Here is a 22573-nt window from a genome sequence, read left to right as displayed (position 1 = left end):
TCTACCACTGAAGCCACACTTCGAGGTTTTGTATTTTGTTTTTTTTGTTTTTGTTTTGGTAGTTAATTGGAGTTAAGAGTCTCTCAGATTTTTCTGCTCAGGCTGGCTTTGAACTGCAACTCTTAGATCTCAGCTTCCTGAGTAGCTAGGATTATAGGTGTGACCACTGGCTCCTGGCCACTTTTTATTTTCTTTAATGTAGAGCAGTACTAGGGTTTTGAACTGAGAGCCTGATGCTTATTAGGCAGGTGTTCTACCACTTGAACCATGCTTCAGCGTCTTCTGGGCTTATTTTTTATTTTAAAGGGGCTTGTGCTTTTTGCCTGGGCTGGCTTGGACCATAGGTCTTCCTACCTATGTCCTATCATTACTTGGACTACAGGCACATGTTACCATACCTGGCTTTTTATGTTGTATTGGAGTCTCGATAACTTTTGCTTAGGCTGGCTCTGAGCAGTGATCCTCCTGATCTCTGCCTTTTGAATAGCTGGGATTACAGATGTAAGCCACTATGCTTGGCCCCAGAGTCAGTATTTAAATCCAGTTTTATCCAGTTTTGAAGCCTTTACCTACCACCCACTTGTTTTTTAATTTTTTATTGTAAAGATACTATACAGAGGGTTACAGTTACATGAGTAAGGTAATGAGTACACTTCCTATTGAGTATTGTTACCCCCTCCATTGTTTTCCCCCTACCATCCCTTCCCTCCCTACCTTCCCCAAGGTCCTTTTTTTTTTATTGTGATTAAGTGATTACATAATTTCCTGAATTTCACAGTATTGTGGAATAATGATGCTCATTTAAAGTCACAAGTTCATTCTAACTTTCCTGGAGCAAATTGTCTATCACAGTCTGTAACATATAACGGTGTTCACATGTTATACACCATACATGTGATCAGCAGCGTGGGGATATTTAGTAGTGGTTCAACCAGATGAGTGGGAGTTCTTTGTTTCTTAAGTCCTGTTGGTTTTGTCGTATCACCTAACATTTTGGATTTAGCATCCACTTATCAGGGAGATCATATACCGTTTGTCTCTTTGCTCTTGGCTTCCTCTAAGCTCAACATGATTCCTTCTAGCTCCATCCATTTCCCTGCAAATGCCATTATTTTGTCATTTCTAATGGCTGCATAATATTCCATTGTGTATAGATACCACAATTTTTGGATCCATTCATCTGTGGTGGGGCATCTGGGTTGTTTCCATATCCTAGCTATTGTGAACAGTGCTGCAATAAACATGGAGGTGCACGCGTCCTTGTATATTGGTTCCTGTTGTTCAGGGTAGATGCCTAGAAGTGGTATGACTGGGTCGTAAGGGAGGTCAATCTTTAGCTTTCTAAGGACCCTCCAGACTGCTTTCCAAAGTGGTTGTATAAGTGTACATTCCCACCAGCAGTGTAATAGGGTTCCTCTTTCTCCACATCCCCTCCAGCATTTGTCATTGACTGATTTGTGGATGTGGGACATTCTGACTGGGGTAAGGACCACCCACTTTTTTATTTTGGAATTTTGGCATAGTTTACAAATAAAGCGCACATATTTTAACTGTACAAGTTAGTGACTTTCAACGTGCATATTCTTTTTTTTTTTTTTTGGTCATGGGCCTTGAACTCTGGGCCTGAGCGCTGTCCCTCAGCTCTCCAGCTCAAGGCGAGTGCTCTACCACTTGAGTTATAGCGGCACTTCCAGTTTTTTTCTGATAGTTTATTGGAGATAAGAGTCTCACGGACTTTCCTGCCGGGCTGGCTTTGAACTGCTATCCTCAGATCTCAGCCGCCTGAGTAGCTAGGATTACAGGCGTGAGCCACAGTGCCCAGCTTGAACATGCATATTCTTGTAAAGAGCACCACAACAATCAAGGTAGCATACAGAGCTTTTGTTTCTCAAGAGTTTCTCTTCATGTAACTGTAACCCTTCTGTACAGTATCTTTAATATATAAATATATATAATATGTATATATATAGTTTCTGTGCTGCTTGGTAACCCCTCCTCCCTGACCTTCTCCAGAGAATTAGTGACCTGCTGTTTCTTTTTCTTTTTCAAATTCTTTATTGTGATTAAGTCATTACATAATTTCCCAGATTTCACAGTATTGTAGGATAATGATGGTTAATTAAAGTCACAAACACATTCTGACTTTCATGGGGGCAAATTGTCTATTGTTGACCTGCTATTTCTATTTTAAATTCCTCTCTAATTTCCATTTCTGTTTTAAATTCCTCTATAAAGGATTTTGTCTGGTTTCTTTTCATTCAGCATAATTATGTTAAAATTCCACTCACAGTGTTTTGTGCATCAACAGTACTTCTTTTTTTTTTTTAATGGTTGAGTAGTATTCCTCTGTATGAATATAAATCACAGCACTGATCTGTTCACGTACAAGTCTTTGAACATATGCTTTCATTTATCTTGGATAAAAGCTTCTTTGAAGTACAATGGTGATGCCAGGCAACGCACCTGTAATCCTAGCTACTCGGGAGACCGAGATCTGAGAATTGCAGTTCAAAGCCGATAGGAAAGTGCAAAATTCTTATCTCCAATTAATTGCAAGAAACAAAACAAAACAAAAAACGAAGTGGAGCTGTGGCTCAAGTGGTAGAGCACTAGCCTTGAACACAAAAGCTCAGGGACAGCACACAGACCCAGAGTTCAAGCCCCAAGTGGCACCAAAAAAGAAAGAAAGAAAAGAAAGGAAGGAAGTGGCATTGTAGCTCAAAGAGGTAGAGCCCTAGCTATCAGTGGAAAAAAGCTCAGGACCACACTGAGGCCCTGAGTTCAAGCCCATCAACTGACCAAAAAAAAAAAAAAAGTGCAATGTTGGATCAAATACTTGTCTTATGATTCTTAACTTTTCCCCCCTCCCTTCCCTGATCCTTAAACTTTTTATGTTTCAATTTAAAAAAATATTTGTTTTTATTAAGTAGTTGTACAAAGGAGTTTCAACTCTTAGCTGTGACTCTTAAGTTTGAAGGAAGTCCTGAGCTGTTTTTCAGAGCAGATGGGTTAATTTGCATTTTCCGTCTCAGTGTCTTGAGAGTTCTGTTGCTCCTTAACTGCGCAGCAACATGAGATGTGGCAGTCATCTTAATTTCGCTCTCTTCTGTGATGCTATCTTATTGCACTTTCAACTTTTACATCTCTGAGGACTAATAAAAGAGAATGCCTTTTCCTGTGGGTATTTGCCTTATTTGAATCATTTTTGTATAGCACCCATTTCGATTGGTTTGTTCTGTTAATATTGAGCTTTTGTTACTCTGAGATTTAAGAATTGTGGTTCGAAGCTAGCCTGGGCGGGAAATCCAGTGAGACTCTTTTTCTAATTAGCTAGTAAAAAACCGGAAGTGGAGCCGTGACCCAAGTGATAGGGTGTTGGCTTTGAGTGACAAAGCTAAGGGACAGTGTCCAAGTCCTGAATTTAAGCCCCAAAACTGGAATACACACAAGAAATGTTGAGTTTGTTTATTCTGGAAACAAGTCCTTATCAGAGAATGTGCTTTTCAGATCTTTTCTCCAGTAGAGTGCCTATCTTTCTGTTCTCTTAATAGTATCATGTTTTTCAGAGATCAGAAGCTTAAGTTTTGGTGAAGTCAAGTAATTGACTTTTTTCCTGGGTTGTGTTTTTTTTTTTTTTTTTTTTGCTTATGTGGTGCTAAGGAATCGAACCCAGGGCCTCAGGCATGCAAGGCAAGCGCTCTACCACTGAGCCACTTTCCCAGCCCCATGGGTTGTGTTTTTTAGGCATCATATGGGAAATCTTTGTCCCAAGGAAGGTCATGGTGATTTTTTTCCCTAAGTTCTAAGCTTTCCACTGACCCATTCCAGTTGATTAGTATAGAAGTAGAAGCTCTGGTTGCAGTGGGTTTTTTTGTTTTGTTTTTTGTTGGTCGTGGGGCTTGAACTCTAGGCTTGGGCGCTGTCTGCGCACTCTTCAGCTCCAGGCAAGCACTCTATTGCTTGAGCCACAGCACCACTTCCGGTTTTCTAGTGGTTTATTGGAGATAAGAGTCTCAGAGAGTTTCCTATCCGGGCTGGCTTTGAACCGTGATCCTCAGATCTCAGCCTCCTGAGTAGCTAGGATTACAGGTGTGAGCCACTGGCACCAGGCTTGCAGTTATTTTTTCTTATTGTAGTTTATCAGGTTGTTGTAGCATTGTATCTGGAAAAACTATTGTTACTCCACTGTTGAAAATCAGCTGTCCATGTGTGTACGGCTGTTAGTGGCTTTTGTTGATTTCAATGGTCTGTTAAGTCTTGGCACCATTACTACACTGCCTTGATGATTGTAGCTTTCTCTTTTAAAATTAAAAAAAAAATGTGTAATTGTCTTTAAGTAGTCATGTGAAAGGGTTTCAACAAATTCGTCTATAAACACAACACATCTTGATGTACATCACTCAGTGTTATCAGGTGAGTGTCCATGTTTCACACCTGTAATCCTAAATTATTCAGGAGGCTGAGCATAGGGGATCAAAGCCAGCCTGCACACAGAGAGTCTGTGAGATTCTTCTTGCCAGTTAACCAGCAAAAATAAAATCGAAAGTGGAAGTATTGCTCAAGTGGTATAGTACCAGCCTTGAGTAAAAAAGCTAAGGGGCAGTGCCTAGGCCCTGAGTTCAAGCCCCAGTACCAGTATAATAAATAGATAAATAATAAACCAACTGTTTATGGTTGAACTGATTCCTATATGATTCCTACAGCAAAAGGACAATTGTCTCCATTGCTTAGATGAGCTTTTGCAGTCTTAGCTCTCTCACACTCCTCCTCCCGCCCCCCCCCACACACACTGCGGCCTGAGGGCCTTCCCCGGGCCTTCCCCTGCAGAGGGCTCTGGTCCCCTTTGTTGTTGGGACTTTTGTCAAACTATGCCTGCAGAGCAGATGTGGCCACTTCCCTAATCTTCGGGTGTTCAGTGGCTTTGCCAGAAAGTGAGAAGAGCGGAGTAACTCCCCCACATCACTTCCCACTCTCCCTTTCTCCCTAGATCAACCCATGCCGTGGCCAGGGCGGGGTTGGAGAGGGTAAAATGCCCATTGGCTGGGGCTTGGCCAGTGCAGCTTCAGTGCAGCTTCAGATGTTCCCGAGCTCCAGGCAGTCTAGAGCTGAGAACATCCCCATATTTCAAATGAGCAAACTGAGGGTCTTGGAGACCTCATGCCCTTGCTAGGGTGTCCCAGCCAGCAGTGTGGGGCCACACCTTGACCCCAGGTCTATGACTCCCCCCTCCCCCTCCCCCCCCACCGGCCTTTCAGCCGAATCCCAGGCTTTCCTCTCTTGTTCTATTTGCTAATTACTGTTTTTCAACTGTAGGGGTTCCTTGGTCCTGGGCCCCTGGGAGAGGGATAATTACATCCTTCCAGATGCCCTTAGTTAGCAGCTCCCCATTAGGCTGCATGACCAAGTCCAGCACTGACCTTCCTCCGTCCTTCCCCCATTCTCAAGCGAGGGCTTGGAGGTCAGCTGGACGTGTTTTGCTCTCACTGATGCATCTGGTTGCATCTGGCCAGACTGTCCCTCACAGAGAGGGTCACTTTTGTTTATCCAGACCTATCAGGAGGGTCCTTGGTCCTAAGGGTATGGAAGGGCTAGCTTGCTAGTGTGTCTCTGCCAGCCCTGCCCAGCTGTTAAGCGTGAGGTCCTAGGATAAACTTCACTGGTGGAAAAGGCGGTGTCACCTCTTCATGTGTGTGTATGTGGTAATGGGGCTTGAACTCAGGGCCCTGTACTCTCCCTTGACTTTTTTGCTCAAGGCCTCGCGCTCTACCATTTGAGCCACCACTTCCAGCTTTCTGCTGGCTAATTGGAAGCTCACGGACTTTTCTACTCAGGTTAGCTTCAAATGTTGATCTTCATATCTCCACCTCCTGAGTAGCTTGGAGCCACCAACGCCCAGCCGATGTCACCTTTGATCGGGTTTCTCTCTCAATACTCCCTCTTCACATGCTTCTCGCTCCTTCCAGGTCCCTGGACGGCCGGCTGCAGGTGTCTCATCGGAAAGGACTTCCCCATGTCATCTACTGCCGTCTGTGGCGGTGGCCGGACCTGCACAGCCACCATGAGCTGCGGGCCATGGAGCTGTGTGAGTTTGCCTTCAATATGAAGAAAGACGAGGTGTGCGTTAACCCTTACCACTACCAGAGAGTGGAGACGCCAGGTATTGTACCACCATTACTGCCTGACAGTGGGGTTTAAGGCCTTCCTGATTCCTCCTCTTCCTCTCTGGGAGGGTTTGTGGTACTCCAGGGGTGGGAAGGGGTGACTTTGCAGCCAGTCTGGCCTGGGTACTGAGCACCTCTCTGTCCCCTGGGCAGTTCTACCTCCTGTGTTAGTGCCACGACACACAGAGATTCCGGCCGAGTTTCCCCCATTGGATGACTACAGCCATTCCATCCCTGAGAACACCAACTTCCCTGCTGGCATCGAGCCCCAGAGCAATATTCCAGGTAGGCTGAGGCGGAAAGCAGGAGCAGCTCCCTCGGTGTCCCCGGTCTTCCCCTCTGCACACAGCCCTGGGCTTCTGACTCAGAACTGCTTCCCTATTGGGAGATCACCCGTGGCCTTAGCTCCCCACTCATGATGCTTTTCTTGGCAAGGAGAAGCAGCGTGACCCTTCCGCCCAGCCGCAGCTCAGTCATTTATTTTGGAAGCGGAAATAGCAGTACTGTGTTTCTCTCGCCGCCCTTTGGGGGCCCCAGCTGCCAGTGGTACTCTGGGGCTCAGGCAGGATCCCCATGATGGCTAATAAGGGGGTGCGGTGGGGCCTGCAGAGCCCAGGGTGAGCCAGCCCAGGGCCGGTGAAATCCCAGGAGGGTGGGACTTGAAATAGCTCAGTCTTGCAATAGAGGAATATAAGCTCCACTGTCAAGACAATAATACAAATACTGTGTGAATCACCAAACTGCGCTCTGGGCATCCAGAGGAGCTGGGCTTGGCCACATTGGGGCCAGTCAGGGCAACTCCTGCTGGCTGGGGCAGCCATCCAGATGTGTTCCTTTTAGAGTGTTCTAACTTTGGACGTGGCTTTGGCTCTCTCGGGGTTGGCTAGTGGGCTGAGGTTAGCTGTGGCCCGTGTGTCTAGCGTTCAGAGCACTGGGAGAGACGTGTTCTCCAGCCTTTCGGATCCTTGCAGGTAATTCTGGTCTGGGGAGTCCAGAAAGCAGACTGGGGGTGGAGGGGTGGGGGGGTGGGGCTAAAGCAGGGCCGGGGGCTCAGAGAAACAGATCCCACAGTTTGCTGTCACAGAATGACTCCCTTGCTAGAAGCTAAGCCACATATGTCCCCTTAGAGACCACAGAGAGTGGCAAAAGCAAGTGGATCGGCTCAGCAGGAGACACTGGGGGGCAGAGGGGCTCCCAGCTGGAGGCCATAGCTCTTCAGAGGACAGACATGGGTGAGGCAGGGCAGGTCCGAACACCTCCTTGGAGAAAGGGCCCGACTTGGGGCACAGGGACAGTCGGCTTGGCAGCAGCCCTAGGACTGGGGAGCTAGGTGGGAAGCTGGAGGTTGGAGGTGGGCAGGCCTGAGCATAGAGATTCTGGCAGCTGGTAGGTGCCCCTCACTTCAGCACCCCTTCAATACCTCATACTGGAGAGAGAAGCCATGGTTGCCTTTTAATGGACCACCTGTCTTTTGGTTCCCAGAGACCCCACCCCCCGGCTACCTGAGTGAAGATGGAGAAACCAGTGACCACCAGATGAACCACAGTATGGATGCAGGTCAGCTGGGTGCCCCTTGGCCCTCCCCTCCCCTCCCCTCCCCTCCCCTCCCTTCCATTCCCTTCTCTTTTTTTTTTTTTTTTTTCTTCTCATGGGTGTAAGGCACTTTGTTCAGATGCCGGCTTCACAAACGATTGAGGGAGATTGATAAGTGGTTAGCCACTATGCAATCTCCTTTGGGCCCTGGTAGGAGATGCCCTATGTGACTGGGCCCAGGGGATGCCACTGATAGTGGTGTAGACTTTAATTTAATTGTGCTAGTCCTGGGCCTTGAACTCGACCTTGGTGCTGCCCCTGAGCTTCTTTGTGCTCCAAGCTAGCGCTCTACCACTTTGAGCCCCTGCACCACTTCTGGTTTTCTGGTGGTTCATTGGAGATAAGAGTCTCATGGACTTTTCTTCCCAGGCTGGCTGCAATTCTTACTCTAGTATACTTTTTATAACTCAGTAAAAGACAACTCAAGCCCGGTGACTGTGGCTCAAACCTTTAATCCTAGCTGCTCAGGAAGCTGAGATCTGAGGATGGAGGTTTGAAGCCAGCCCAGACAGGAAAGTCTGTGAAACTTATCTTCAGTTAACCAGCAGAAAGCCAGAAGTGATGGTAGAGTTCAAGAGCACCAGCCTTGAGCAAAAAAATGCTAAGAGAGTATGCTCAGGCCTGAAGTCAAGGTCCTAGTACCAACACACACACACACACACACACACACACACACACTCACACACACACACAAACACACACACACTGTCTAGAAGCTTGAATGGAGGAACAATTTTTTTTTCTGATGGCCAGCAGAGACCGTAGGAGTAACTACTTTTCTCTGGTGGCCAAATGTGACCAGTGTGCTCTGATCAGGCGAGGTCTGGCCTAATGCTCTCTTTCCACATCTCCAGATGTTTCCCACATCATTTATTATGGGATCAAATTGGCTCCAAACCAGCAGCGCCTTGAATGGAACCCCAGCTGCCACATGGAGGGAGCAGCTAGCAGCATTGCTGCATTGTGTGTGGTTGGGTGAGGGGAGGAGGGAGCTGAGCAGATGTCCCATCTCGTTGGTGGCAGGCACGCTTGCGCGCACACTGAGCTGCTAGACACGGTGGAGCCACCTGCTCTGTGTATAGCCCAGAGGAGATTGTGCAATTCCTCAAAGAACCAGAAGCTCACATATGCATTGTAAATAGAGGTGCTGGGGTCAACACACACACCCACCGCAGCTGGCAGGCATAGATGGTCTTCCTATAGTCAGTGCCAAGTAACCACTGCAAGCTTACAGATCTGAAAAGCTGGCATAAGAAGCACACTAGCTCCGCAGTGTTTCTCCAATCCTACTGGGATTTTTGTCACCCTCCTTTCTTGCTTTCGTCTTGTCTCTGACATTTACTATTATGAACAAACACAACCAGAGAACATGGGACGTATATGGGAAGGATAGCCACGTGTCTTCCTCTCTGCCTCTTCTTCCTTCCACCCCTTCTTTCTCCTTCTTCTTGTCTCATTGTTTTCCTGTCCCTTCTTCTTACTATAGCATTCAGACGTGATCATTTGTGATTTCTCTAAAAGGGAGGAAGACTAGCTTTGGGGGGAGCCCAGCCAGTCTAAACATGTGTGAATAGAGGTCTCTATTCTTGATTCTTCCTCTTGGCTTCCTTGCCAGGTCAAGTGGACAGGTGTTTTGGTCACCGTGGTCACTTTTGGGTCTCCCCCTTTGCACCATCTATGTCCTATGAGACCAGGGAGAAAGTTCTAGAGTTTTCTTGTCTTTGCAAATGCAGCCAACACAAAATAAAACACATATTTACTGATTGCCTACTGTACTGTGTACCAGTCGTGGTGTTAGCGTGTGTGTGTGTGTGTGTGTGTGTGTGTGTGTGTGTGTGTATGTGCGCACACTGGGGATTGAACTCAGGGCTCTGTCATTTAAAGTCAATGCCCCAGCTCATTTTTGGTCTAGTTTATTTTTCAGATAGGGTTTTGTGCTTTAGCCTAGTCTGGTCTCAAGCCACAATCCTCCTACTCTCACTTCCCTAGTCGCTGATACGACAGGTATGTGTTCCCACGCCTGGCTACATTAGCACCTTTATAGGAAAATTCTTCCTTAATTTTTGTAAGTCAAAAAAGACCACATTATCCTCATCTTATACCATTGGAGAAAATTGGGATTCAAAGGTTTAGAAGACATTTGACTACATAGCTCACATGTGGTGAGTGGTGTCTATACCCCATGACTGACTTGGTCCCTGTCCCATTGCATTCGGTGTTATGGAGGAGAAGAAACTATGGTCCATCTCTGTTGCTATGGAGATTCTAGCTGTGGGTGAGACAAAAGAACCCCTAGGAAAGTACAAGGTGGTGCGTGCTTGAGACCCAGAGTAGGCCCAGCTCAAGGACTGTGTGGTCTTACTTACTGTAAGTCACCACTCAGCCTGAACCACACAGGCACTGGGGCGGGAGGGTCAATAAGCAGGAGGCTGCTGTGTGGAAAGGCAGCTGCAGAATTCCTTTGATGGCTGATGATGCTGTGCATTTTCCCTTTCTTCTGGGATTGAGGGTAGAGACATGATGCCAGAGTGTGAACTAGGTAGAGCTGGACATTTTCCCGTATGAGCCATTTTGCCATGCACTATCTGTCTGCTGGCTGAGTGGCAGGATTCCCAGGACTGGTTTATGAATTTCCTAAAGTTGGTATTTCCAGGTACTAGAGCTATTGCACCTGGTGGGCTGGACATGGCAGAATTTGTTTGGAATACCAGTGTGGGCTGGACATGGCAGAATTTGTTTGGAATACCAGTGTGCCCATAATGGCATCACCTGTCAGAGCTGTCTGGGGTGTGTGTGTGTGTGTGTGTGTGAATGTGAGTGTATTCATGTGGCCTGGGGCTTGAACTCAGGGCCTGGGCACTGTGCTGGAGCTTTTTTGGCTCAAGGCTGGCACTCTTACCACTTGAGACACAGCTCTACTTACAACTTTTTGATGGTTAATTGGAGGTAAGAATCTCACAGATTTTTCTGCCCAGGCTGGCTTCAAACTAACAATCCTCAGATCTTGGCCTTCTGAGTAGCTAGGATTACAGGCATGAGCCACCAGCATCTGGCTACAGATGTCTGTTTTATCCTTGTCTTTCTGGCATTTGTGCATCCAGCATTGATGTCTGAACTTTGCCTGTGGAGTCCTCATGTGTATGGGTTTTTTTTTTTCCACTCCAAAGAATGGAAAACATTGTGTTATTTTGTAAACACTTTTCCAAATAGGCTCTTGGATGTCTGTATGTTTCCAGACCTTGCCTGACAATGTGAGATAAAACTATCATTTGGAATATTGGAAATGCTTCAAGTCCCTTTAAATGAAGCCAATCAGAGCTGGGTGCCAGTGGCTCACATCTGTAATCCTAGCTACTCGAAAGGATGAGATTGGAGGATTATGATTTGAAGCCAGAAATGGTTCTGTGACTCAAATGGCTCAAGAGCACCAGCCTTGAGAGAAAAAGCGAAGACATAGCACCCAAGCCTTGAGTTCAAGGATCAGCACATACACACAAAAAGCAATGTGTGGATGGAGTGCAGCAGAGGCTGGAAATGGCTATTGAGCCTTGGGCCTCTTGCTACCTGGGGCTGGGCATGGCAGGGGAGAGGACTCCTGTCATCCCATTTTCCTGGATGCGGTTTGTCTTTCCTAAGGGCAGGTGTGTGTGTGCTGAACACAGCCTTGGGCTGGGGCCTTGTGTAGGATCCTAACTGCTCAGGTTGCCAGAGGACCGTAAGGCCCTCTGTTCCATCCATCCATTCCACAGAGAGAGCAGTGGGCCTAGGGAGGGGAAATGAGGCCAGACTTGGCTTCTCCAGGCTTGGTCCAGGCTTCTCGGTCCTGGTGATGATTAGCCACTCATCTTGATGAAGTGTGAAGTAATTCAGCTCCCTCTCCCTCCTCCCCACCCCCATCACTTATAAAGTCTCACAACTATGTCTCACCTTGCAGGTTCTCCAAACCTATCCCCGAATCCGATGTCCCCAGCACACAATAACTTGGGTGAGTAGCTCTTCTTCGGCTGTATATGTGGGATCCTCTTCTGGATGCAGACCACTGGTGGCCCTTGAGGGAGGGGGCCTTGGAGATGAGGCTCCTACACCAGCCCAGACCCCGCCCGCTGGGTTCTGGTTATAGCCATGCTAGGTCATGGCAGAACAGGGAAATCTGAGAGCGCTGGTGGCAGCAAAGACACCATAGGCCTGGGATTGTGTTTCCTCAGTGTGGTGTTCAGACGTGAGTGAATGAAAATCCCGCAGACCTTAGACCTAGAAGATGGGGCTGTGGTCAGCCAAGCTCACTGTGTGGTTTGGGGCAAGACCACAAGCAGCTGTGCACACACCATCTGCGGCTTCCATAGACTTACTCAAATGCACCGATTTGTCTTTTTCTTTTGTCGGTCGTAGGGCCTGAACTCTGGGCCTGGGCGCTGTCCCTCAGATCTTCAGCTCAAGGCGAGCGCTCTACCACTTGAGCCACAGCGCCACTTCCGGTTTTCTGGTGGTTTATTGGAGATAGGAGTCTCACGGTCTCTCCTGCCCGGGCTGGCTTTGAACCGCGATCCTCAGATCTCAGCCTCCTGAGTTGTTAGGATTACAGGCGTGAGCCACCAGCGCCCGGCAACAATTTGTTACTAAAGCAGCAACATTTAAAGAATCTGGCAGGAAAATGCTAGTGTACCCATAATGGCACTACCTGCCACAGCTGTGCTATGTCCTGTGTTTCTTCTGGTTTTTTGTTGCTTTGTTTTGTTTCCTGGCACTTGTGTCCAGCATTGATATGTGAGCCTTGCCTGTAGGGTCACTGGGTATATTATTTGTGTTATTTTGTAAATGTGTTTCCATATTTGGATGCCTTGGTTTTGGTTTGCTTTAGCTCACGAGGTTTTAGAGTACCAGGCCCTGTTTACAAACAGTCCCCCGGTTTTGCACTGCTGGGTCAGGGTTCCCTAGAGTTGCAGGGCTAGCCAGGAAGTGTCCTTCAGCTCTTGGGCGTAGCAGCTGTGTGGAGGCTGTGGCTGGAGCTTGCCTGAGGGCTGAAAACCATTGAATGTCTGGGTTGGGTTTGTTTTTGTTGGTGCTAGTACTGAGCCTTGAACTCAGAGCCTTGCATTCTTTCTTAGCTTTGGTGCTCAAGGCTGGCACTCTGCCATTTGATCTACATCTCCATTTCTGGCCTTTTGCTGGTTAACTGGTAATAAGAGTCTCATGGACTTTTCTTGCCCCTCCTCTGAGTAGCTTGGATTACAGGTGTGAGCCACCAGTGCCTGGCATGTTTATTGTTTTTATTGAGGGAACTTTTGATACTCTGGTCTTGTGGATCGTCTTGAGGCATTACAAGCTGGCCCTCACTAAATTGCTCAGGAACAGTGATCATTAATGTCAGGTGTGGGGATTCAAGTGGTTTGACTCTCATGCCAATGTGTTTCTAGAGCTTGACTGACAATGTCAGATACAACATCATTTGGAAAATAAAGAGATGCTTGAAGGTGTATTTTTCTGGTCCTAGGGCTTGAACTCAGGGCCTGGATATTGTCCCTGTCTTGTTTTCTCAAGGCTAGCACTCTACCACTTGAGTCACAACTCTACTTCTGGCTTTTTGCTGGTTTATTAGAGAAAAGAATCTCACAGGCTTTTCTGCCTAGGCTGGCTTCGAACTGTGACCCTCAGATCTTCAGCTTAAAACTCACTTTAGAATGTAGAAGTATTGTCAATTTTCACTTTACAGATTAGAAAACCAAGAATAGAACAGGTTAACTCAGTTTAATTCAGGTTAAACTGCTGAACAGGGAAGCTGGCTTTGAACTCAAGACTTCTGGGACATAGCATGTGTTCCCTACTACAGCAGATCACTGCTTTGTGCTCCACTAAGACCAGGTACCCCTGTTAGTCTCACTCAGAAGGGTAGTCATTAACCAGTTTGTCCCACCTTATTCCCTTGTTACCCAGCTACCTCGGGCCCAGTCACCCTGTGCCAGTCTAGATGTGGGGGGAGGGAGGATTGGTAGATCCATCAGAGACCTGCCTGGAGATGCTCCGTGGTCTTGTTGGGTTCCTAAGAACAAAAACTAATTCTAGAACAAGAGGCTGGATAGCTGGGTGCTGGTGGTCCATGTCCATAATCCTAGCTACTCAGGAGGCTGAGATCTCAGGATCCTGGTTCAAAGACAACCAGGCAGGAAAGATCACTGGGCTCATCTCTAATTAACCAACAAAAAAAGCTGTAAGTGGAGCAGTTGTTCAAGTGATAGATCACTAGCCTTGAATGAAAAAGCTAAGGAATGGTGCCCAGGTGCACATAGACACACACACACACACACACACACACAATAGTGTTGTAAGCTAGGTTCTGGGGCTCAGGCTTGTAATCCTAGCTACTCAGGATGCCGAGATCTGAGGGTCATTGTTCAAAGCCAGCCTGGGCAGGAAAGTTCGTAGGACTCTTATCTCCAATTAACCACCAGAAAACCAGAAGTAGAGCTGTGGCTTAAAGTGGTAGAATGCTAGCCTTGAGTGAAAAAGCTCTGGGACATCACTCAGGCCCTGAGTTCAAGCCCCATGACCACCACCACCCACAACAACAAAAAGAAAGGTATGGTTGTGAGGTTATTATACAGAAAGAAACTGTGACTTCCTCTTTCATTTCCTCCCCATTTTGGTGCGGGTCCCAGGTTTGGGAAAGGTTGAGTATCCTGCCACACAGCAAAGCCACGCCCCCAAAGCATGACCAAGGCCCAGCCAGGCCTACTGCACTCGGGAGCCCTAGGACGTTTGTTTTGCAGGGGGCTGTGAGCAGGTGATGGGCTGTTACACATAGTGCTGGGTGAGTCACACCTGGAATTTCCCAAGCATGTAACTCAGAAAGGTTGGAACAAATGAAGGGGAAGGAGGTGGTGGCAGGTGGAGAGAGGAGAAAGGTAACGCACCGGCTCCTGCCAGGTGAGTAAGTTGTTCCCTGCTTTCCTGTGAGACATCCAGGGAGTGGCTGGACTTGAGGACATAGGCCCAGGAGCACCCCAGGGGCAACAGCTGAGCTGGCATTCCAGAGGTGGATGGCTTCTCGCAGCATCCTGGCAGGATAAGCCTTGCCCTCTGGCACCAGAGCAGAAAGGGTGGATGGCAGGGCAGCTGCAAGGTAGGAGGCCCCTGGCCCTGAAGAGAAGACAGGAGCCCAGATCACAGGCCTGACCAGGGGCCACTGTGCCCATGCTACCACACACATACCTTTCTTTCCCCTCTTTCTCTCCCCTACTCACTCCTCTCTCCCCCACCTCCCTCCCTCCCTCCCTCCCTCCCTCCTTCCCTCCTTCCCTCCTTCCTTCCTTCCTTCCTTCCTTCCTTCCTTCCTTCCTTCCTTCCTTCCCTTCCTTTCCTTCCTTTCCTTCTCTCTCTCTCTCTCTCTCTTTTTTTTGCCAGTTCTGGGTCTTGTCCTTGAGGTTTTTGTTTTTTGTTTGTGTCAGTTGTAGGACTTGAACTCTGGGCCTTGGGCCTAGATGCTGTCCCTGAGCTCTTCAGCTCAAGGCAAACGCTCTACCACTTGAGCCCACAGCAGCATTTCTGGTTTTCTGGGGGTTAATTGGAGATAAGAGTCTCACAGACTTTCCTACACTGGCTGGTTTTGAACCTGGATCCTCAAATCTCAGCCTCCTGAGTAGCTAGGATTACAGGCGTGAGCCACTGGTGCCTGGCTAGGCCTTGAATTTTTATGCTCAAAGCTAGTACTCTACCACTTGAGGCACAACTCCATTTCTAGTCTTTGTGGAAGTTCATTGGCTAAAGCTGGGGGTGCCTTTGAACCATGAGCCTCAGATCTCAGCCTCCTGAGTAGCGAGGATGACACATGTGAGCCACTGACACTAGGCACCAGGTACTTTTCTCAGATTCTCTCTTGCATCAGTCTTGGGTAGCTTGTAAATTCACAGGCAAGGTGAAATGATGATATGATGAAAGACAGGAAGTTGGCTCTGTTCTACATCCTCACCTTCCTGGGACCTGTAGACTTTGCTGTTGTTCTTGATTACATTGAACTGTTAGGCTAAAAGATCACAAGGTTCTTTGTGTGTGTGTATGTGTGTGTGTGTGTGTCTGCCTGTCTGTCTGTCTGTCTATCTGTTCGTCCTAGGGCTTGAACTCAGGGCCTGGGCACTATCCCTCAACTTTTTTTGCTCAAGCCAGTGCTTTACCACTTGAGCCACAGCTCCTCTTCTGGCTTTTTGGTGGTTAATTGGAGGTAAGAGTCTCATGGACAGGTGGGAAGGTGGCTCAGTGGTAGAGCGCTTGCCTTGCATGCATGAGGCCCTGGGTTCGATTCCTCAGCACCACATAAGCAGAAAAAGCTGGAAGTGGCTCTGTGGCTCATGTGGTAGGGTGCTAGCCTTAGAGCTGAAGAGCCGAGGAACAGCGCCCAGGCCCAGAGTTCAGGCCCAACTCCAACAAAAAACAAACAAGCAAAAAAAAAAAAAAAGTCTCATGGACTGCCATGCCTGGTCTGGTTTGAACAGTGATCTTCAGCTCTCAGCCTCCTGAGTAGCTAGGATTACAGGCATGAGCCACCAGCGCCCGGCCTCCACTAGGTTGTTTTTATGTATATTTCAGCTAGTTGCTTTTAGTCTCTGAGCTAGAATGCAAGGAAGGCCCAAAGTTGGAGACACAGCTGGCCTGAAGCTATGGAGTGCTAATGCCACGGTGTGTGCTAAGCACCAGGAGGCAGGAAGGAGTCAGGGAATGTCTTACAGTCCTGCATTGGGCCTTACAGGTCAGAAGCTATAGGGTAAGGGCGGGGACAGCCCAGGTAGCAGATGGTATCTGGAAGGGAAGTGGGGGGTGGGGGTGGAATCCCTGGAGGTGGAGGCTGAGCTGGCTTCTGCAGGACTGGAGGCTTTAGGCAGGCCACTGTTCACGGCCTTTGTCCATTCCCTGTTGCCTTTTCTTTTTTCTTTTTCTGTTTTCTTTTGGTGCAAGTCCTGGGGCTTGAACTCATGATCTCTTAGCTTTTTTTTTTCCCACTCAAGTCTGGCACTCTACCACTTGAGCCATAGCTCCAGGTTCTGATTCTTGTTGGTTAATTGGAGAGAAGACTCTCATGGACTTTCCTGCCCTGGCTGACTTTTTTTGTTTTTTGTTTTTAGTGATCTACTTTATTTTTTTGTATATATTTTTATTGTAAAAATACTGTACAGAGGGGTTAGAGTTACATGAGTAATGTAATGAGTACATTTCCTATCAAGCATTGTTAACCTCTTCCTTTGTTTTTCCCCTACCATCCCTTCCTGCCCCACATCCCCAACTCCTGCTCCCTACCCCTGAAGTTGTAAAGTTTGTTTTTAACATAGTGTCTTGTACCTCTCAATGTGGGTCAACCTGTATTCTTATTTTAGCATTTTGTTATTTCCCTTCCCCTCCTCAAATTATAAAAATGTATATACAAAATACAGAGCCCTGGAATCCAATACATTGTAAACAGGGGTTATACCATGGGGGAGAACATCAAAAGAAACAAAAATCACATGGTACATTATAAATACATTAAAAACAACAGCAAGAGAGATAAAACCACTTGTGTCCCTATCTTGGGGTTCATTTTGCTTAGCATCATCTTATATGGTCATATGTACATAGCTTTTGATCTTTTCCGCTTGTCCTAGACATATACTAGTTATTGCAAGTAATGGAAACCAGGGGACCTGTTTCTTTGGCCTGGCTAACTTTGAACTGTGATCCTCAGATTCTCCGTCTCCTGAGGAGCTGGGATGACAGGCTTGAGCCATTGCCATTCCCTGCTTTCAATTAGAGCAGAAAGCGAATCCCTCTCACCTTTGCCGCATTCAGATCTTTTGCACATGTTACTAATAGTCGTCTCTGAACCCAAGCATTGCCTTCTGGATTTTATTGTTTTCTTTTCCTTAAACAAAACAGAAAGTCTATGCCAACTTGGAACAGGGCTCAAAACTGAAGCCGGCCAATGTGTTTGGCTGGCAGGGGGCCAGCCAAGAATTGAGCACCCATGCCACTTAAGAATGTCTGGCTAACACCACACAGGTGGGGGAGGGGCCGTGACCACTGCAGCTGGAGGATGCTATGTGTCCCACATAGCACGACAACCCAGCAGTCTGATAGGAGCAGGGCTGTGGCCTTGGCATGTGCCATGGTCTACCAGCCCAGGTATTCAGAGTCTCTGGTTTTTAAACCAGGGCCTGCTCACTAGCTTGACTGCTGAAGCCGGGAGAGGGGGAGATTCTTGCCACCCCCCCAGAAGATTGTTAAGGTTTAGTGCCAGGACAGGCTTTGTTTCCCTCAGGGATCTGGTGAGCACTGTGCATCTGCCCATCATACTTGGATTATATTCTGTTTTTTGCTTTGTCTTCTCAGAAGCTCGGAGCCAAGTTGAGCCCTCTTTCAGTAAACACACATGGTTATCCTGTGTGATACAGCTTTTTCTTGTGTAGAATTGTGGCGTTTTGCTCTTAGTGCACTGATTGTGCTGTGCATCTTCAGTGGGAAAGAAATGGGGGGAGATGTCCAGTTTACAAATGTAGTCAGGCATGGTAGTGTACACCTATAATCCCAGCTCTGTAAATCTGAGCTCCTTGGAAGACAGAGAGGCAGGATGATTGAGAGTTGTGGTTCGCCTGGACAACGGTGACAATAGACCCTGTCTCAGGAACAAAAACAAATAACCAAACAAAAAGGGTTTTGAATGTAGCCAAAGTGGTAGAGTGCTGGCCTATCATGTGCAGAGCCCTGAATTCAAACACCAGTAATATCACAAGCTGACCACCGCGTTTGGTTTGCAGCTCATCTTGCAGAAAGGAGAGAGAGAAGCACAGTTGCCTTATTGTTGTTTGCAGTGACTAGAAAAGTATAATGTGCTACCCAGGTCTGTCCTGCTTGTGAGCCAGGGCAGCTTATCCACACAGCACTGTAAAACAGTGGCCTGCAGACTTAGCACTAGCATGGTGACTGTGCACCTCCAACCAGCACCTTGCTAATGATGTGTCGAGCTACATATCCAATGTTTCCATAACACTGTGTCTGCAGTTGCGGGGTGTTTGGAGAAGGGTTTTGATCTGCTTGTCAGGGTCTCTCAGCCTAGGACCCCTTGAAGCCACCCGTCCCTAGACCATGGTTCGGGAATTCTGTGACAGTCTTTTGTAGGTCGCCTGCCAGCTTTTCTTTTGTTTGGATGAGTGGTCTATCAGTGTTCCCTGGGAGCTTTGCTCACTGTATTTTTGCCTGGACTTTTATGATTTGGGGGTGAGGATTTTGTTCAGTTCTGTGCATTGCTGAGTAAATCAGGGCTGACCCAGATCAGCCCACTCTGCCTCTTCTTCAGACTAACCTGTGCCAGATGGAGTGACCTGGAAGGTTCTCTGTAGATGTCTTCCAGTCCTCTAGTTATTGTAGCAGACTCAAAAGCCCTGAGTGAAAAGGGAGAGTATGTCCCCCAAAGTCAATATGCAAGGTCAGCAGGCCTGCACCTGGGCATCAAAAGCCAGCAACTTGATATGTTGCCTGGTTATTTTGAAGGATTTTTTCCTCCTCTCTTCCTTTATTTGTGCCAGTACTGGGGCTTGAACACAGGGTCTGCGGCACTGTCCCTTAAGCTTTTTTCATTCAAAGCTGGTGCTCTACCACCTGAGCCACAGCTCCACTTCTGACTTTTGGGTGGTTAATTAGCAATTTTCTTGTCTTGGCTGGCTTCAAACCAGGATCCTCAGATCTCAACCTTCAGAGTAGCTAGGATTATAAGGCATGAACCACCGGTACTCAAATCCTTTTTTTTTTTTTTCAAATTAAAAAAAAGCACAAAAATAACTGTTTCCAAAGCAACACAGCTCGCATTTTAGTGACTGCAGTGTTTAGAATACAGCTCATCTCACTGGAATGCAGAAGCATAGCGCAAAGGCAGACATGGCTGATGTGGCCCAAGCTTAGGAGTCAGACAGAGCACAGGCCACAGCTTTGCCTGTACCCCTGGCAGCCGTGTAGATCCCTGCCAGTGTGGATGACTAGGTAGGGACCTGAGATAGTTGGGCTCTCTTCAGGTAGAGTTTGTAAAAGAACCAGGACATGCTCAATATGAAGAATCATGGTTATTCTCAACACCACATCCTGAGTGCCTGGCCCCTCTGCCTTTGGTGAGCTAGTACGAAAGAACTATAACAGTACCAGTGGGAAAGAGAACTCAGCCCTCTGGTGGAGGTAAAGTGGGAGGTGAAATTCTCTATGTGGCTATTTATGATCTGGCTTGACATTGAGGACCATGACTTTAACCCAGGGTATTTTCCAGTGCTGGAACACATCTGGCGGTGGCTGGGAACATGTACGTGTGTGTGTGTGCGTGTGCGTGCGTATGTCCATCTTAGGGCCTGGGCACTGTTCCTGAGCTTTTTATGCTCAAGGCCAGCACTCTACCATTTGAGCCACAGCTCCACTTTGGCTTTTTGATAGTCAACTGGAGATAAGAGTCTCACAGAAGCTTTCTGCTCAGGCTGACTTTGAACCATGATCCTCACATCTCAGCCTCCTGAGTAGCTAGGATTACAGGTGTGAGCCATTGGTGCTTAGTGACATTTTTTTAAAAAAATTGTCGCCAGTTGAGAGAGAGAGAGAGAGGGAGAGGGGTGGATGCTTGTAACATCTAATGGGTGCTGAGATGCTGCTGAAAATATCCTGCAATGTTTGGCACCCTTTCCTCCTAAGCCCCACGTGTCAGGAGTGCTAAGGCTGGGAACCCAGCAGGGGGAGAGGCATCCTCACCCACCTGCCCTGTGTGGGTGTGAGTGGTGTGGAGGAATGTCTGTGCTCCCCCATTACCCCAGTGGCTTCTGACCTTCAGGAGGATGTGAATGCGCGTCTCTGTCAGGAGACACCTCAGCCCTTTCCTGTGAGCAGCCCAGTTTCCAGTCTCTTGGAGTTGGGTTCTTCCAGAGTCAATAAGCAGAGGTCCACAGCAGACACTTGTTCCTGGAAGTTGCCTGATATGTGTGTGTGTGGGGGGAGGGGCAGGGTTCTCCAGTCAGCACTGAGCCCCTCCCACCCCTCTGAATCATAGCCCATGCTGCCAGGTGAAGTAGAGGGAGAGAGAGGGGCCCTGGGACAGTGTGGTCCTCTTGGACAGTCAGAACACTTAGGAATGGATACCAGCTCATACGCAGACGTATCCTAAATGACCATGTGACTTTTAAGTATATTAAAGAGTGGGTCTGAAGCCTGGTGTCACTAGGTAATCCTAGCTACTCAGGACGCTGAGATCTGAGGACGTGGTTTGAAGGCAGCTCAGGCAGGAAAGCCCATGAGATTCATATCTCCAATTAGCTACCAAAAAGTCAGAAGTGGAGTCATGACTCAAGTGGTAGAGCAACAGCCTTGAGTGAAAAAGGCTAAGGGACAGTGCCTAGGCCCTGGGTTCAAACCCCAGTATTGGGGCTGGGAAGGTGGCTCAGTGGTAGAGCGCATGTCTTGCATGCCTGAGGCCCTGGGTTTGATTCCTCAGCACCACATAAGCAAAAAGAAAAAAAAGCTGGAAGTGGCGCTGTGGCTCAAGTGGTAGAGCGCTAGCCTTGAGCTGAAGAGCTGAGGGGACAGCACCCAGGCCCTGAGTTCAGGCCCCATGACCGGACCACCCCCCAAAAAAACCAAAAACCCCCAGTATTGGCACTCCCTTCCTCCCCTCAAAAATATGTAAGCAATGAAAGCCACACAGGGAGAGGGTCATTGACACCTCAGAGAAGTGGGAAAGAATCTTCCAGGACATTCTTGGAGCTCACTGATCCCATGGACTGTGTCTCCCCAGACTTGCAGCCTGTCACCTACTGTGAGCCGGCCTTCTGGTGCTCCATCTCCTATTATGAGCTGAACCAGCGTGTCGGGGAGACATTCCACGCCTCGCAGCCGTCGATGACAGTGGACGGCTTCACCGACCCCTCCAACTCAGAGCGCTTCTGCCTGGGTCTGCTGTCCAACGTCAACAGGAACGCCGCGGTCGAACTCACACGGAGGCACATTGGTAACAGGCGGCCATGTTTCTTACCTCCATCCCCATCCTAGCTGGGGTAGCCTGTGCACAGAGCTCTTCCTAGCTCTGCCTGCCTCCCACTGGGGCCTGAGGAAGGACTCAGCTCCCTCATCTGCTCCCAAATTCTCTATTGTCCTAGTGACTCCCAGAAAGGCACAGAAGTTCAGCTTGTTTGGTCATTCCTAACCCAAAGACCAAGAGAATGTCTGAAAAATCTAGAAGCTGGGCTGGGAAGTTGGCCCAGTGGTAGAGCGCTTGCCTTGCATGCCTGAGGCCCTGGGTTCGATTCCTCAGCACCACATAAGCAAAAAGAAAAAAGCCGGAAGTGGCACTGTGGCTCAAGTGGTAGAGCGCTAGCCTTGAGCTGAAGAGCTGAGGGACAGCGCCCAGGCCCTGAGTTCAGGCCCCACGACCGGACCCAAAAAAAAAAAAAAAAATCTAGAAGCTACAGAGGGGGAAACGCCTCAATTAAGGGGATAAGGAAGGGCGATCTATGGGAAAAGCAACATGCCAGATTCTTTCAACAACAATATGCATACAGGCCCGGTGTGGTGTCGAATGTCTATAGTCCCAGCTACTCAGGAATCAAAAGTAAGGACTGTGCTCTGAAGCTAGCGCTGAGCAAAAGTATGAGACCCTACCTCAAGACAAACTAAAGCAAAAAGGAACTGGGGGTGGGGGCATGGCTCAAGTAGTAGAGTACTTGAGACTCTGAGCTCAAATTCTAGAACTACCAAAAAAACCCTACAAACAAAAAAACAACCCTAACATACAGATAGGTTAGTCAGGGCTAATAAATGGGCAGTTATTCTTTTTTTTT

General features: G+C 47.9%; 1 protein-coding gene across 1 annotated transcript in view; it reads left to right on the top strand.

Moving 5' to 3' along the window:
- Smad3 (SMAD family member 3) overlaps positions 1-22573 on the top strand; it is a 115923-nt gene that overhangs the window by 84904 nt on the left and 8446 nt on the right. Inside the window, exons 2-6 of the mRNA XM_013010246.1 lie at positions 5964-6157; positions 6315-6446; positions 7644-7718; positions 11689-11739; positions 21532-21744. Coding sequence (XP_012865700.1) covers positions 5964-6157; positions 6315-6446; positions 7644-7718; positions 11689-11739; positions 21532-21744 — 665 coding nt within the window. The remainder of the gene's footprint in view (positions 1-5963; positions 6158-6314; positions 6447-7643; positions 7719-11688; positions 11740-21531; positions 21745-22573) is intronic.

This window comes from Dipodomys ordii, unplaced genomic scaffold (genome assembly GCF_000151885.1).
Source record: "Dipodomys ordii isolate 6190 unplaced genomic scaffold, Dord_2.0 Scaffold11, whole genome shotgun sequence".
Classification (NCBI taxonomy): domain Eukaryota; kingdom Metazoa; phylum Chordata; class Mammalia; order Rodentia; family Heteromyidae; genus Dipodomys; species Dipodomys ordii.
Note: the sequence above shows the minus strand (reverse complement) of the source record. Positions and strands in the feature narration are given on the sequence as shown.